At 40.7% G+C, this 17,837-nt stretch overlaps 2 protein-coding genes across 9 annotated transcripts in view; both read right to left on the bottom strand.

Annotated features, from left to right (window-relative positions):
• LOC310743932 (uncharacterized protein) overlaps nucleotides 1–17,837 on the bottom strand; it is a 419,281-nt gene that overhangs the window by 94,577 nt on the left and 306,867 nt on the right. The window lies entirely within an intron of this gene.
• Nucleotides 1–17,837, bottom strand: part of DOCK4 (dedicator of cytokinesis 4) — a 250,389-nt gene that overhangs the window by 50,859 nt on the left and 181,693 nt on the right. For all 8 annotated transcript variants that reach the window (XM_083574292.1, XM_083574293.1, XM_083574286.1 and 5 more), the window contains exons 29-32: nucleotides 17,326–17,426; nucleotides 16,292–16,350; nucleotides 11,142–11,290; nucleotides 6,954–7,039 (exon numbers count right to left, since the gene is read on the bottom strand). In XM_083574292.1, coding sequence (XP_083430418.1) covers nucleotides 6,954–7,039; nucleotides 11,142–11,290; nucleotides 16,292–16,350; nucleotides 17,326–17,426 — 395 coding nt within the window. The remainder of the gene's footprint in view (nucleotides 1–6,953; nucleotides 7,040–11,141; nucleotides 11,291–16,291; nucleotides 16,351–17,325; nucleotides 17,427–17,837) is intronic.

Here is a 17,837-nt window from a genome sequence, read left to right as displayed (position 1 = left end):
CCTTAGGGTCCCTTCCAACTCTAAGATTCTACAATTCTACGATTGAGGCAACAGAAACCGTGTCAGCTGTAGTGGGTGCATAATAATAATAATAGGAAATGTGCTTGCTTATGGGCTGTTTGTGGGGTATCTGTGCTAAATCTGAACAAGCAACAATGGCTGCTGTCGCTGAATGCCAAGTCGGCTGTGAGTAAGACCTCCCTCATCCATGATTTGATTACGAATCACTCTGTAACCCTGAGGCCTGGGTGGTGGAACAGGGTGGAGTTGGTCTCACCCAGCTGTGCCCATGGCACTTGGGTACAGTTGTACCTCGGGTTACAGACGCTTCAGGTTACAGAAACTTCAGGTTACAGACTCCGCTAACCCAGAAATAGTACCTCAGGTTAGGAACTTTACCTCAGGATGAGAACAGAAATCGCGCAGCAGTGGCGCGGCAGCAGCGGGAAGCACCATTAGCTAAAGTGGTACCTCAGGTTAAGAACAGTTTCAGGTTAAGAACGGACCTCCAGAACAAATTAAGTTCTTAACCCGAGGTACCATTGTACTAGGTGCAGAATCAGGGCATAATTGAGAGTTGGGGAGGGTAACTTATTGCAAAGTATTGGAAGACACAAGATTTACCCACCCTGGAAGAGTGGCAGATGAAGGTGATGGACTATATGGAACTGGCGGAAATGACTGGCAGAATCCGAGACCAGGGAGAAGAGTCGGTGGAAGAAGATTGGAAGAAATTTAAAGACTATTTGCAGAAATATTGTAAAATTAATGAATGTTAAAATGATGCTGGATTGAAATTACGTGGCATTAGCAACAAGGCCAATTTGTTGTTGTTTAGTCGTTTAGTCGTGTCCGACTCTTCGTGACCCCATGGACCAGAGCACGCCAGGCACTCCTGTCTTCCACTGCCTCCCACAGTCTGTTCAGACTCATGTTTGTAGCTTCGAAGACACTATCCAACCATCTCGTCCTCTGTCGTCCCCTTCTCCTTGTGCCCTTCATCTTTCCCAACATCAGGGTCTTTTCCAGGGAGTCTTCTCTTCTCATGAGGTGGCCAAAGTATTGGAGCCTCAGCTTCACGATCTGTCCTTCCAGTGAGCACTCAGGGCTGATTTCCTTCAGAATGGAGAGGTTTGGTCTTCTTGCAGTCCATGGGACGCTCAAGAGTCTCCTCCAGCACCATAATTCAAAAGCATCAATTCTTTGGCGATCAGCCTTCTTTATGGTCCAGCTCTCACTTCCATACATCACTACTGGGAAAACCATAGCTTTAACTATACGGACCTTTGTTGGCAAGGTGATGTCTCTACTTTTTAAAACAAGGCCAATAAGAATATGTAAAAAATGGATTGATAATGGATGAAAATATATAGTCATAATATGTTAAGATATAGAGTTAAGATAAATGAAAGAGGGTGAGGATTTGCTGAACTGACTATGTGAACGGGAATACAAAAAAGGGAGGTGTGAGGAGGTCAAGGAAACAAGCAAACGAGTTTAAAGATATGGAAAAAAAATGGATTCGTTTTTAATTTTTTCCACTTTTTTGTTTTTTCTTTTTTTCTTTTTTGTATTTTGTATTTTCTTTTTTTTCCTATGTATTTCTGTATTTTTTGTATTTTTCTTTCTTCTCTTGTTTTCTCTTTATTCTGTAAATTTCTGCTTTTTGTAAAACCCTAATAAATATTTTATAAAAAAAGAGAGAGTTGGGGAGGGTAAATTGCTGTGGTCTATGCAGACTCTCTCTCTTTCTCCAAGCTCTCTGTCCAGGATTTTTTTTTGGGGGGGGTGGCTTGAGTGTGAGTTCCTGGCACTGGGCAATTGGGACAGATTAGAGACTCTGCTGGTTTACCGCTTGCCTTGCTGACCTTTCAAAGATAATGTACAAAGCAAATGTTCCTGACAAAAGAGCCTCTCGAAAACACTTGCTGAAGGTGAGGAAACATCTCAAAATGAGAGCTGCTATAATCTCTCAGAAGTGATATGGTTTAGCCAACATTTCTCTATAACCAGGTCTTTGGCTGATTAACATTCTATGTGTTCGTGATAGGTGGGTTCATGATAGGTGGGTTAATGGTTTGTTTGTTTGTTTGATTGATTGATTGATTGATTGATTGATTAACTAATTGATTGATTATGTATTTGGTGTTCTCATTTTGTATATGATTTGCGTAGTCCACCCTGTGATTTGCGGATGAAGGGCAGTATACAAATTTAATTAATAATAAAAACAACAACACCACTTTGTAATTATGCTGTTACTTAGATCTAAAGTTCCATTTTTCTGCAAGACTCTGGGCCACATGGAAAAGCCTCACTTCAAGCAACAACAACGCTGTGTGCAGGATGGAGAGGTGTCACAAAGGTCCTGTGAAACCATTGATAATAGAAAAATTCTCTATGAAATTTGCTATGCTTGAGATTGTCACAAGAGCGCCTGGACTAAAATTGTCTATCAGAAACTTCACTCTTGTGGTTTATCACCACAACAGCTAAGCTTGAGATGTTGCAAGTATAATGAAGTACTTCTTCAACCAGAGACAATTTTCATTTAATGTAAGTCAGACATTGCACCATAGTGTTGAAGATTGGTATCTATGCATACAAAAAGTGCCGTGTTAAGGCTATATCACAAAAATGCCTAATGAAATGTGAGCAACACACATACTGATTTAAAATTAACAAAATTGCAACAAAATTTCAGGAGTGATTCTCTAATTAAAAAAAAAAAAGTATCACAACATCATCTAATCTCCATTTTGTCGGAATTTATATCTCTGTCTTTTTCTTCATATAAAAAGGAAGTGCACCCAAACACCATTGTAACTGGAATGTATCCAGTCAGCTATTTAGTTGAGGAAGTTTATCCGTAAAGATTCTTTAGGGTGTACTGTTTAACGCGGGTGGCGCTGTGGTATAAACCACAGTGCCTAGGGCTTGCCGATCAGAAGGTCAGCAGTTCGAATCCCCACAATGGAGTGAGCTCCTGTTGCTCGGTCCCTGCTCCTGCCAACCTAGCAGTTCGAAAGCACGTCAAAGTGCAAGTAGATAAATAGGTACCACTCCGGCAGGAAGGTAAACGGCATTTCCGTGTGTTGCTCTGGTTCGCCAGAAGCGGCTTAGTCATGCTGGCCACGTGACCCAGAAAAACTGTCTGCAGACAAACGTCGGCTCCCTCAGCCAGTAAAGCGAGATGAGCACTGCAACCCCAGAGTCGTCCACAACTGGACCTAACAGTCAGGGGTCCCTTTACCTTACAAACGTTGGAAGCCTCTCTTGAGAGCAGGTATTTTTCTTCTATTTTGCACACCAATTTATCATGACATTTGAACTCGGTGTCATGTGCCACTTGCTTTTCTGCTTTTAATAAGTGAAAAGTTATCTATATGCAATGTCTACATTTTGGTGAGGAAAGAGTTTATATAAATCTTAACCAGTCAGTTTTCAAGGTTGTGGAAATTTCTACAGAGCTTGGCTTTTCACGCTTGATATGTGAAAATAAATGTGCAATACTCAAAAAATAAATGGAAATAAATAACAAATGTTTCAATCATTAAAAGGTTTCTGATGGGAATAAGTTAACTGTTAAAGTCTATGCTTCAAAAGAGCCGTGTTCTAACATTTTTTTTAAAAAAACAAAACCTTAGGGCATTATTGCTTTGAAATTTCCATAAAGTGAAGCAGGACAGGATAACTGGAAAGTCAGAGCCATAAACCATTCTATCCTCCATTTTTAGTACACCTCTTAGTTCCAAGTCAGCCATATCTGTGACTTTTCAGAGCTCCCCAGTTGAAACCAGCTAGAAGACTGATAGCTACAATTTGGCAGGATATTTCATTATAACAGAATTTTAAGTAGCACTGGTCTCCAAACAATTTTTTTTTTTTAAATGAAGGTGACGTGGGTGACTTGTTTCTGAAATCAATAAATACCTGAACGTTTTAAACAGAATTGTCCTAGGGATTTATTTATTTTAATGCTTTATGATTTGTTCCATAATTCAAGAACTGCCGGGCAAGTTCAGTTAAAAATAAAAACACATTATCATAATAAAGTCTATCTGTGCCCTCTTTACAATGGGGGGTCACTAGAAGCTACTTTTTAAATCTGTTGCTCCAAGCTTTAAAAAGTGAAAACCAGTTGAAGATTACCTTAGAACTTTGTGAAGCTTTAACTACAGTGTACATGCTTCTAGTATTACCTCAGCTTACAGCCCAATTCATGTATAATGACTTGGAAGCAAATCTCTAAGGGTGGTGTCTACTCTGAGTAAAACTTAGTTGAATACCACTCACTGCATTCAATAATAATAATAATAAATTTTTATTTATGGGACTTCCCCTTTCAAACAAGTGGGACCGAAGCTTTAATTTCAAGCACTGGTTCCCAATGGAACACGATGGAAATATTTTGTTTAAATAATGGGTGAACGAAATGATTTTGAACACAAAGTATAACACAGACTCCTGGACTTTTTTAAAAAAAAATCCCTTTTGTTAATGATATTACAACTTTGGCCTCACTTTCAGATCCTTGCATATGCTTGTATGTTTCCGAGCACAATTCAAAGTGTTGATTTAAAGCCCTAAATTGCCTCGGCCCAGTATACCTGAAGGAGTGTTTCCACCGCCATTGTTCAGCCCAGACACTGAGGTCCAGCTCCAAGGGCCTTCTGGTGGTTCCCTCACTGTGAGAAGTGAGGTTGCAGGGAACAAGCCAGAGGGCCTTCTTGGTAGTGGCACCCACCCTCTGGCACCCTCCCATCAGATGTCGAGGAGATAAGCAAGTATCTGACTTTTAGAAGACATCTGAAGGCAACCCTGTATCGGGAAGTTTAAAAAGTTTCACAGTTTTTTATATTCTTATATGTGTTGGAAGATGCCCAGAGTGGCTTGGGCAACCCAGCCAGATGAGTGAGGTATAAATATTATTATTATTATTATTATTATTATTATTATTATTATTATTATTGCAATTGTCAAGCTCATCAGACATTAACCAATCCTCTCTTATATCAACACTACCAATGGGGTTTGACACACAGTAAGTTCCCATTCCAAAGTACCCTACTGCATATACTACAGAGATGAAATGTGTATGGCTGTTTGACTCTAATATAACATACACTTAAAATACAATTTTCAGCTTATCAGCAATGCTCTTCCGAACTTCAAATAGAACAGGTGAGGGCACACACTGAGCTGAATATTCTTTTTGGACACAGGCAGGACGTTGTGCGAGACTGCATATGAACCACGAGTAAACTTTCTATAAGCTAGAATCGAGACCAAGGCAGAGAGCAGCCACAGGTGTTCTCATTGTGCCAATTCACCTTAAAAGGGATGATGTATGTTCCAGGAAGAAAGGTGATCCTTCTTTCTTTGTAAGTGGTCTCACAATCAATCAGAAAGGAGAGGGGGAAAAGATACTTTTATAATAGATATTCAATCTTTGGGGACTTGAAAGCTATCTTGATATTTAAGCATTTCACAGTTTTTGTGCAGAGACAAAAATTGAGTTGCTGTCCCTCACGCTCAGAGCATGTGAGGTAATAGTTCTGCCTACATTGGAGAAGGGCCCAATTAGCGAAGCTGATTCCTGCCTTGGCAGTCAATAGTCTGTCTATACAGATATTTGGATGGCAGCTATTACATCCAATTACCGTATTTTTTGCTCCATAAGACTCACTTTTTCCCTCCTAAAAAGTAAGGGGAAATGTGTGTGCGTCTTATGGAGAGAATACAGGCTGCGCAGCTATCCCAGAAGCCAGAACAGCAAGAGGGATTGCTGCTTTCACTGCGCAGTGATCCCTCTTGCTGTTCTGGCTTCTGAGATTCAGAATATTTTTTTTCTTGTTTTCCTCCTCCAAAAACTAGGTGCGTCTTGTGATCTGATGCGTCTTATAGAGCGAAAAATATGGTAGCTATGTTTCTAACCCTCTCTTGTCTAATTGGCATTTAGAGTCAAAACATCTGTTTGTTCTATTATACTTTCTTGAACTATTGGAAGTCATCGTAAGTAGCAATTGTCAGATTTTTGGTAAAATGGAGACATGATGAAAAATTAAGCTTCATACCTACTGCATCAAAATGTGCTAATTTTTCTGTTTTACTTCATAAGCTTTCTCAAAGTACTTTATTCCCCCCCAGACTAATATTTTGAGGGTAAAAGATGCAAGACCCAGCTGTCTATGATTCTAACTGTATCATTGACTTCTTTCAAATGAAAAGATGGGAATTGTGAAACCATTATTTTTGAAAATACAAAAAATATGGGAATAATCCATTTAAATTTGTGCCAAATTCATGCCAATGATTTCAGTGGCAAATATGCAAGTATTCGCTTATCACTTCCATTGAAATCAATGTTGCTTAAAAATGCCAATCTAATTGGTTTGTACCCCATCTTCTTTAAGTTATACATAGAATTAATAACTATATTAGCTCAATGCATGTTCTCTAGAAAAATAAACTTTTTACTTCACATTGTACACTAAATATTTAAAATTTTAGCACTACATTGCACATTATAGCAGTATAATATTTATTCACTGCGGGAAACTTATTTACTTTTAATATAGGGTTTTATGTGAGAAAATTTAGCAAAAGAGAGACCGAGACAGAATAGAAACCAATATAGTTTCCAACGTATTGTGAAATGTTTAATAAATACCTTCTTAAAAGTCTTGCTTTTCAAAATACTACATATTGTTTGAGCTCTTAGTCAGTATTTCCAGCTCTTCCAGTTTTAACAATTAAATGAATGAGAAAAGAATTAGCTCTCAAAACGAACAGGAAAACCCCACAATCTTAGTAATTAGACACAAGGACAAGACTTGTTTACTCGTTTAGGTAAATTAAAGAGATTTCAATAAGACAAAAATCCCCCCTTCAGTACTGGAGTTGCGCTCCATCACAAAACAACCCGTAAAGTTAGGACATTTATTACTCACATACTATTGAAGAGCTCTCGGTATGTTTCATCACCTTTGCCTTCTGACATCAAGCTATCCAATTTGTCAATCAGTTTTGCTTCCACCTGTAAGTGACATATGTCTGCATGTAAAATGAGGGTATATACATTGTTGGCTAAACTATTTAAAGGGTTTTTGTTTTCCACAAAGGGCTGTCTGTCCTCACATGAAGAATTAAACATTTAAGTAAGATTCCTACGTTGTTCCCATTCTTTGTAGAGCTGAAATTATCTCACTGGAGCCTTCTCATGTATGGCACATATGCAGCAATTTAAGAGGAGCAACATGACTTTAAACTACAGGCGTTTGTGCTGCTAAGGCAGCTATTTATGGAGCCAAACAAATGCATCAGACAACGTAACTCCCCATCTCAAAATTCCACCCCAGGCTGCAAATGAAAGACAGCTATATGTATATCAGCATAAAAGCCTTTCTCTTTTTTCTTCCCCATTCCCCTTCTGTAAATCCCTAGATTAACATGATCATAACCTGCCTGCCTCTTTCAGCGCTGGGTGAGAAACAGAAATCTACTGCTACGGAAACCTACCCTTCCTCCAATAGTGCTTGGACGAGTGAAAGATGCTCTTAATTTTCAACCCAGCAAACAAGAGCAGTTAGGGGAATATGAGTTTGGTAGCTAAGGACCATTGCTTAAATACACACACGGCTGTGTTTGTTATCAAGAAAATGTAGCAAGGTGGCTCTTTGCAGTTAATATTGCATCTGTAAATTGCCTCCTGTACAGTAATAAAGACAATTAGTGAACGAAAAACCCAGAGAAAAGGCTAACTGTAGAATTATTAAGGAATGAATGATAGCCGGCATCTTTCGTGATAATGAATAATGCACAGATAAATATGAATGCTTGTACCCTGTTTATATGAAAATTGTTATCCCTGATAGAGTAACTGACAGTTTATCATAGCCTGCTTATATTGCATTCACTGCACTCCACTTTCATTCCTTAATCTCTCCCCCCACCCCCGCAAGATATCTGTGCAAACTCCTCTCCAGTTATTTTGCCACTTCACTTCCCAAATTCAGACGCTGTGGCTTTGCTTCATTTGAAGCAGCAGGAAAGGGAACAGAGAGAAATGGTCTGAAGATACATCGAGGAGCAGGATACAAACTGCAAGAGCAGATGGCACAGTTAGTACTTCCTTAGTTGGCATCTTTTAGACTGTTTAAGTAGCAAAAAAAGGAATTGGATTGTGACACGGCTTGACATGTCACGAGGGTCAAGTCTTTGGAAGCGTGAACACTGAGGCACGTTAGTGACAAATCACAGTAGATAGATAGAACCTTACATTCACTACTATAGTCCCACCCACCCCAGTTCAGTCCATAGCACATATACTGACACAAGCATTACCTGTAACAGGACCTTTCCACACAATCATTTTTTCAAGCAATAAAAGTGCAGCCGTTACTTATCTGTTGCATAGGAGGCCAGACACTTTCTTTCCAGTTTTTTCTCCTGCTGCAGTGCCTTAGAATTTCAACCGCTGCCTGGAACATGACTACATGCCACAGGCAACTACTGTTCTTGCCTGCAGTGAGTGGCATCAGCCAGCCATTCCACTCACTAAAGTTCATTTCAAAAGGAACTAGATGGATGAATGGTTTTAACTCAAGTTTCTTATGATCAAATCTGAAATCCTACCCACCAAATGCAATGCACTACTCTCATCTGCTTTCTTGCCATTGCTGCTCTCTTTAAACATTCATTTGCTATCTGTCCTACTTCCTTTTATCACGCCAACCTTGCTCTAGCTACCATTTCCCTCTATGCTTGCAACTTCTCCATTTATGAAGCAAACTTCACCTTCAAATTCCTCCTCAAAATGCAGTTATTTCCACTGCTATTTAATCCTCTGCTACTCATTTTTAGCAAACCAAATCCCCTTTCTCTTTGCCCTTTCCATCATATCTTAGCACCAAGGCATTTCGGTTTTCCGGCCATATTCCCTTCAACACTCATGTGCACCTGTGATAGCAGCACTTGCCAACTGCTTTTGGGTACAGAGGCACCTCCCACACCTGCAATCACCCAATATTCCCACAAGAAAGTTTCCTATCCATTTACCGAGCCATGTCCAAGGTTGTCATATTAACTTACAAAGCCCTGAACACCTTAGGCCCCGGGTCAGGCTTGGGGATCACCTGAACCCTTATATCCCAGCTCGATCACCAAGATCATCTGCAGGAGCATCACTGGTCATTCCTCGAGTTGGCAAGGCTCATTGGACAACAATAAGAAACCAAGGACTCAGCTACACAGCTGTAAATAAAACACTTTAAATTTGTTGTAAAGCGCAATATACAAATGTGACACTAGATGGCGACAGTGAGCTATGCAAAATTCAATTTATTTTTCAAAATGTAAGAAAAAAGCATTTTCACAACTTTTTCTTATATGTGTGTAGATTCTACCCAAGTCTTTAGTGTCCTCAGCCTTGTCCTGTGGAATATTCTGCCAATAGAGTTTTATCAGGTGCATTCTGTGCCAAATTTTAAATGCCTGCTGGAAACATTTCTGTTCCACCAGGGCTATGCAGGTAATTAAGAACAACACATCTTCCCAGAATAGTTGATGTCTGCGTTTAACTTTCAATAAGTTAATTTTTTACCGTATGGTTTTTATTGTTGGTTTTATGTACTTTTGCTGTAAACAGCTCTGATTTTTTTCTGAAGTAGTAGTACATAAATTTTTAAACAAACAAGCAATAGGAATAGACATATTAGCACCTCTTGAAAGTATCTCCCCTTAGGTTGGCCACTCATGGCCAATTGTCTCTGAGTGCTTTGTTCCTGCACTCTTAATGAATGCAGAGTTCTGGGAGAAGGGGGGTCAGAAATACCTTCCAGTGATAATGTGATGGCCTGGGATTCGGACTTGGATGCTGAACCTGAGGAATCCCAGCCTGCACAGGATTTCCTGCCTCCAGAACCAGCAGAGCTGGGGCTGGGGCCTGAGCCTGAAGGGTCCTCACCTGTGCTGGATCCTCAGGTACGGGGACCAGCTGAGTCTAGTCTGGCTCCTGAGATGATGGAGGACCCATTGCCTGCAGGTGCTCCACTCTCAGCCCCGTCAGGGGAAGCTGAGGTTGCCTCTGGGTCCGGTAACCCTCCAGCCTCTCCTGAGCTGCAGAGGCTCAGGGTAGAGAGGTGGAGGGAACTAAGTTCCCGCAAGAGGATTGCTCGCCTCCAGGCCAGGAGAGGTGAGTCACCTGTGGACCGGGGCCGCCCTATGCCTCGGGGTAGATAAAAGCCAGCCAGCCCCAGTCCCAAGTTGCGGGAGCAACATTGTTGGTAGCCAGTTCCTGCCTGCACCGTGTCCTGCTTTCCTGCCAGAGCTCCTGACCTCACCCGACTCCCTGCCCTGCACCCAGCTTCAACTTTGATGGACTGCCTCCATACTGCACCTTCGACCTCGGACTGGACTCGGACCTTGCCTCACAGTTAACCCATGGGACCAGCACAGATAACATGTCAGCTGGCTGCTCTGCCTCTGTCTCCCCCGCCCTTCTTCTAACACTTCCCAACTCTTCTGTTTGTCTGTCTCTGAGTCATGACCTTCCTCAAACCCCTCAAGTAATCAATGCTGCATTCCTCTTCTCCTGCAGGGTCAGGAGAACGGGGTGGGTGATCTCCACCATCCGTCTTCCATCTCATCCCCTTGAGTCCAATCTCTGACAACATCCCTTCTTCATACATGAAAAGAGAGAGAGGATGATGTCTGTTTTCACTTTGGAATAAACCCCCTTATATATGAACTCAGGAAACTGGTTTGTTCCAACTGGAGTTAGTTAAAGAAGAAGAGTTTGGATTTGATATCCCGCTTTATCACTACCCAAAGGAGTCTCAAAGCGGCTAGCATTCTCCTTTCCCTTCCTCCCCCACAACAAACACTCTGTGAGGTGAGTGGGGCTGAGAGACTTCAGAGAAGTGTGACTAGCCCAAGGTCACCCAGCAGCTGCATGTGGAGGAGCGGGGAAGCAAACCCAGTTCCCCAGATTACAAGTCTACCGCTCTTAACCACTACACCACACTGGCTCTTAAAGCAAACCAGGATCAAAATATAGCATAGCATGAGGGCTACCCATTGGGGTCAGGGAATTATTTCTCTTCTCTTAACCAGTTGACCAAAATAAAAAATAAAAATACCTGTTTAAAGTTGCCACTGCGCCTTTGCTCCCAGTCCATCATGTCATGGAAAATAGGAATCATTACATTTCGAAGATCCGGTTGAGGTATCAGTGTCACTTCTAAGAACGGGCCAATCAGTGCTGGGATGAAATGGACTTTGTGTTCCCCTAAAACAAAAACGAAGCCAGATTGACTTGAACTACATTCAGGGATAAAGTACTACAAAACAGAAATGATATAACTGTAAGATGGATTGAGTTATGTGACGTCATAAAGATCTACAGTACGTTTTGTCCAATAACGTTTTCAGCGTGGATCATTTTATGAATAGATATAAGAGAAAGAAACCAAGGACAAGATAAAGATAGGCCTAATCTTACACATGGATGAGACTGCTCATGTCTCACAGAGATTTTGAGACAGGGATGTGGAGAAAAATAGCTCGGCCTTCTTGAAGTGTTTTCCTAAGAAATGGGTCTCTCTACCAAACCAATTTGCACAGACAAACTTGTTAACTAGAATGCAACATGAATCAAATGGGACTACGAAATAAATAAATAAAATCCTCAAGAAACAATGATCAAACAGGACTACAAGCAAAGATTGCATAGTACATGTTTTCTAAAAGGTCATTTTTGTGTTAGAGGTAACAAGCTGTTCTGGCATTCTTGTACCTGGATCTTCAGAGACTGGGGCAAGTGTTGAGTACCCACCTGAATGTATATGCACATCAGGTAGAGGCAAAAAAGTGCACCCACCCTCCATTTTGTAGTCACAATAATGGAAGTGCAAATTTCACCTGTAGAAAAGGAAGCTGGCACTTAGCTTTTGGGGGGGGGGGGACGAATCCCTTTACAAACAAAAACAAAACAACTTAAGGGTGAAAGTTGCCCATTAAGAGTGCTTCTTTAATTGGAATTAAAGAAGTTTTATTAATTTGAGAACCGCCCAATGGTCCATGAAGAATTTACTGAAATACGTTGGCTGAAGTAACATAATGTTCTCTCTGGCAACAAACTAGTATTACCCATCAGATTAGCAATGTTTTCTAATCTGCATGGATATGGCAGCAAACAGATGAAGTAATCCCTGCTAATAGCACCAACAGATAGAGAGACCCAGGCATGGGTTGTGGCACACAATATGCATTGTGTTGCTTCAATATAACCCTTCACATTATATTCACATATAATTGGTTTGGCACCCTTCAGAGTCTTGTTATTTTCCATTACGAAACTTGACAGCAAATTCGCTCGTGGGAGTATTTTCAAGTTCTCTATAATGTATGTGTTTTCAAAATACAGAAGATCAATACATGACTCTTTTTTTTTCCTAGGTGGGGGAAGGTTACAAGAGCTTATCTGCATTTCAAACAACACTGGCAGTTCCAGTAGAATATAATATAATACTGTATGCCACTACAAACAATGTATAATGAACACGCAAATGATGATATTCCTAAGGATCCCGTGATAAGAGCTAGGCCTGGACCTTGGAGCTGAATGACAGTAACTCACAAATCCAAAGCATATCCCCCACCCAGATTATGGGGGGGGGGCAGCAACCACAGCCCCCAAGCCAGCAAGGGCCAGCACAGGTGACACAGCCTCCTTTTGAAAATAATAATAATGAACAAATTCCTATGACCCACAAATAACCTAGAGATGCATTTAAAATAAATGCACTCATTCTACTCATGTAAAAACACGCTGATTCCCGGACCGTCCGTGGACTGGATTTAGAAGGCGATTGGGCCGCATCCAGCCCACGGGCCTTAGGTTGCCTACCCCTGGTCTAAACCACTGAGCCTCTTGGGCTTGCCGATCAGAAGGTTGGCAGTTTGAATCCCCGCGACGGGGTGAGCTCCCGTTGCTCGGTCCCTGCTCCTGTCAACCTAGCAGTTCGAAAGCCCATCAAAGTGCAAGTAGATAAATAGGTACAGCTCCAGCGGGAAGGTAAATGGCATTTCCGTGCGCTGCTCTGGTTTCGCCATGCTGGCCACATGACCCGGAAAAACTGTCTGCAGACAAACGTTGGCTCCCTTGGCCAGTAAAGCGAGATGAGCGCCACAACCCCAGAGTCGTCTACGACTGGACTTAACTGTCAGGGGTCCTTTACCTTTTTATCTTTCAGTATAATGTGCCCTTTTATTTCATTGGACTATTTTTGGCAAAGTACAATTATTTTCCCTCTGGATTTAACATACCATTTGTGTCTACTACAATAATAATTCAGTAAATTCTATTAACAGTTTTTTAAAAAAACAAAAACTAAACTAAACCCACCATACACACATTTTATAGAACATTGCCTGCCCATCATTTGGGGCATATATATCATCATCATCATCATCATCATTATTTTCCAGCATCTGTCAAGGAAGAAGCAAAACAATATTTCCACGTGGATCTGCATTCCATCCCACCCCCTGTGATTCATAAAGCATGTGAGTTCTGCATTTTATTAAGCTAATATTTCATTATAGACCATATAAACCTTGTTTGTCAATAGTCTGATCAGCAAACAAGCATTCAAAATTAACTCAAGTTGTAGAACTGAGTCTCTACGCCTCTAGGAGGTGTATCTGGCATCTTCATTATACAGTTTCTGGAGAATCCTGAAGACTCTCCTTTTTGCCCTGGCTTTTGACACTTCAGGTGTACTTATTTCTGTAATTGTAAGTTGCTGTAAACTGTTTTTAATATTGTGTTGTAATGCTGCGTTTTAATGTTGTCACTCACTCACTCTGGGACCTTAGGGTGCGGGGCGGGTAATAAATTTAATAATAATAATAATAATCCTAAAAAGTAAACTGAGGTGAAGTATCCAATACTCAATTTTCTCCTTTTGCCACTTAATCATAAGTTGCTTACCAAAATTTCTTATCAAATTCATAAACCTTAATCAAAGACTATTTATACTATTTACAAGCAATCATAAACAAATTCAAATGAATAAAATCATTTCGTGGTGACATGGAATAAGCTAATAATTAACCCCTTTCATACGCTTCAGTAAAATGTGTATCTTAATCCAAAATTAAAATAGTAAAAGACAACTAGCTAGAACCATCATTAATTCATTGATATTGTAATTCATTCAACAATAAGTTGTAATTCATTCACCGTTAGGGTAAAATAACCTTATCCAAAATGAAGCCATTCATTAATGAGTTAAATAAGGCAGTCCTTCATTAATGACCCTGCTAAATATAGTCATTAAAGGTTAGCTTCTTTAGCATGTAACCAAAGTGCATTAACCAAATATCCAAAGAACTGAGATGAATCATTTAGATGTGACAACAGAATATCCTCAAAAAAGGTGTCCTTGTTGCTATTAAAGAACAGTGAGTAGATAATTGTGTAGGGAGCAATCCTATGCCTGAGAAGCTGGTGTGAAGCAAGCCAGTGTAAATTAAGCTGGCATAACGTTATGCCAGATCCAAACCTGTTCAGCAGAGAAATTGCTGCTGCTCTACTTAAGCCTGGCAGAAAGAAAGAAAGCCTTTAAAACAGTGCTCTGTGCTGGGTTCCCAGGTCACGTGACTGAGCTGAACAAGCTTGGGATTGAGCCTAAGTCCCTCCTCTCTGGGTCCAGCACACCACACCCCCTTGCACACCACTTTTTTTGGGAATTCCAGCAGCCTTGACTCAGCCAGCTTTGCTCCTGGCTGAGCCAGGATAGGAAAGTTATGCCAGCGTATATTTGGCTGAGCCAGAGTTGGCAACTTAATGCCAGCTGAGCCAGGTATTTGAGATGGAGATGTGCCCTCATCCCAGCACATCTTGCCATAGGATTGCCCTCTGAATCAGTTAATCAATTTGATGGTTAATCAGTGGGGCAATTAGTTAAGAGATTAGCAGCCTTTTATTGACCCCAATTAGTCATCTAGGTAACTGGCTTGTTGTTAAGTGGTAAGCAGTCTTTTATACTTAGGGGAGGAAGAAATTACTCTGCAATAAATCATTTAGTCTAGAGATACTTATCCAATGCTACAGCATATTAGTCTCTTAAACTGTCAGCTGCACCACCAAGTCAATTAGCTTTGTAACAAACAGGATTTTATTGACTCATTATTACCATTTGCATCTTTAGACTTCAGCATCTTGCAAGCAAGGTTTCTGAACCAAACATCTTCCACATCTTTTGGCAAAGCTGGAGATGCTTAAACGCCTTGGCAGTGTTAGAAGGGGTGGTCTAATCACACTGTTGCCACCTGTCCTCTTTAGAGTATTACAGAATCATAGAATTGTAGAGTTGAAAAGCATCACAAGGGTCATCTAACTCAACATCCTGCAATACAGGAATCTTTTGCCCAATGTGGGGTTCAAACCCTGAGATAGTCTCAACCTCTATGGTCTGAGCTATTTCTGAAAGCAGGGGTGGGGTACTGTGGTTCCCCAGATCCTGTTGGACTACAACTCCCAGCACCCTCAGCCAACATGGCCAGTGGGCAGGGACCATGGCAGTTGTAGTCCAGCATCTGCAGGACCACCCAGCCTTCAAGAAACTGGGACTATCTAGCCCTGGTAAAGCAGAAACTGACATAAGACCCTTGCCAAAATTCTCAGCTCCACACTGTTATTTGCAATGGCTAAGAAAGATACAGGGAAAGGGAATCTGCATTCCTCCTCCTTCTCCAGCCTCGATTTCCACCCATGTGTTTCTTAGAAGAGCTGGGATTGTACAATCCTGCAGGAAGTGAGAGTGGCAACTGACAGAGGAAGGCTCTCACTGCAGTTCCTGACTCCATCCGGCTATTTGGGAGTTTGGAATTAACATTGCTTGTGACTTTGTAGTCTAGAGCGGAGGAGGAGGAGGAGTGATGGTTGATAACAAGCAATATATTGATTAGAATGATCAACTTCAAGGTCTGAAGCACCTTCTGCAGATGTGCCACAAAACTGCATTCACCAGATGTTAGTAGTCAATGGTTTACCACAATCCTTCAAAACAGTGTATTAATAAGTATTGCCTCCAAATTTAAGGATATGGAAGCAAGTGCAAGCTTTCAGGATCCACACATAAGATCTGTTTCACTTCTGAATCTTCATTTGTTAAGGCTTACATACTGTAGGTCACGCTTTTGCACAGTTTTCTAAGTAAAGCAACTCCAGTTTTTATACATATATATGGATCGGGATCTTAAGAAAAACCAAAAAGCTTACCTAAATTTTGCCACATGCTGAAGATTTCACATCCCATTGTCACCCGCATATCGCCGTATCTGTGATATATTTTTAAAAACCAAAGATTATTTGGCAGATCATTTCACTGTATCATAAACCACTGTATCATTTCACTGTATCATAAACCAAAGAAGGGCAACTTCTGTGCATTTTGCTCCTGGAATTTGAGTACTTGTAGAATATGTAGCTGAACAATCCTGCTCCTGTCAACCTCCTGATCATAGGACAGAATAATATTTTTAACTGTAATTGCTTTGGGGATGTTTTTAACCAAAACTGCTTCTAGATGTGTTTTTTAATTGGAATTATTTTCAGAGTGTGGCCCAGCTATTAGGTTGCAATGTAATATAGAGTTCTCACAAGATTACACAGACACGATAGCTGGAATTCCAAAGAGTGTGCTTTTGTGGAAGAAAACTGCAGTCATAACTGATGTCTTCCTCCCTGCCATAACAGTTCCTACTGCTAAAGAGGTAATGAGGCCTTCAGTTTAAAAAGCAGCATGTGTCTTCAGCAGTGGGGATCACTGCAACAAAACAGTGAGGAAAAATTTGAGCTATACATATAGTTATTCTCACAGGCAGACCTCCTTTCTTTGATTCCTGACGTGTACTTCTCCTGCACATCGACCCCATTCCTTGCATTAAACAGGAACTACATAACTTAGAATTAAGATGCACCAGGCAGATTTCATCCAAGAGCTTGGATGGTCCATACAGAATACCCAAAGTATTCCTTTTCTTTTTCTGGCAAGGGTCATTCAAGCATATGAAAGCATTCTAAGTAATGTCAGCAATAAATTCAGCTGTTAAGAATTGCCCATCGTGACGATTGCCCTGTCTGTTGTTTTTAAAAAAGCATCTTAAATCCAGCAATATGGGTTTTTCTTTTCTTTTTTAAAAAAAGTTACATCACAGGATAGTTTCCACCAAAGACCACTACCTTACTTTGCATAATAAAGAGTAACAGAAATATTGGGTGCTCTCTAGTTCAATAGTGATAGTGATACTTACTTTTCTAACACCTTTTTCTTCTTGGACGGGGTAAACATCTCTAACTGCAGGCATAACTGGTTTATAAAAATGACAGCCAGGTAAAAGTAGGAATCCCATATCTGGAAGTAAATAATAATAATAATAATAATAATAATAATAAGAAGAAGAAGAAGAAGAAGAAGAAGAAGAAGAAGAAGAAGTTGTTTGTTATTCATATCCTGCCCATCTGGCTGGGTTTCCCCAGTCACTCCAGGCAGCTCCCAACAGAATATTAAAAACACAATAAAACATCAAACATTAAAAACTTCCCTAAACAGGGCTGCCTTCAGATGTCTTCTAAAAGTCAGATAGTTGTTTATTTCCTTGACATCTGATGGGAGGGTGTTCCACAAGGAGGGCACCACTACCGAGAAGACCCTCTGCCTGGTTCCCTGCAACTTCACTTCATGCAGTGAGGGAATCGACAGAAGGCCCTTGGAGCTGGACCTCAGTGTCCAGGCTGGACAATGGAGGTGGAGATGCTCCTTCAG

This window comes from Podarcis filfolensis (genome assembly GCF_964270895.1).
Source record: "Podarcis filfolensis genome assembly, chromosome: 10".
Lineage (NCBI taxonomy): Eukaryota > Metazoa > Chordata > Lepidosauria > Squamata > Lacertidae > Podarcis > Podarcis filfolensis.
The sequence above is the reverse complement of the archived record's forward strand: the minus strand, read 5'-3'. Positions and strand labels throughout refer to the sequence as shown.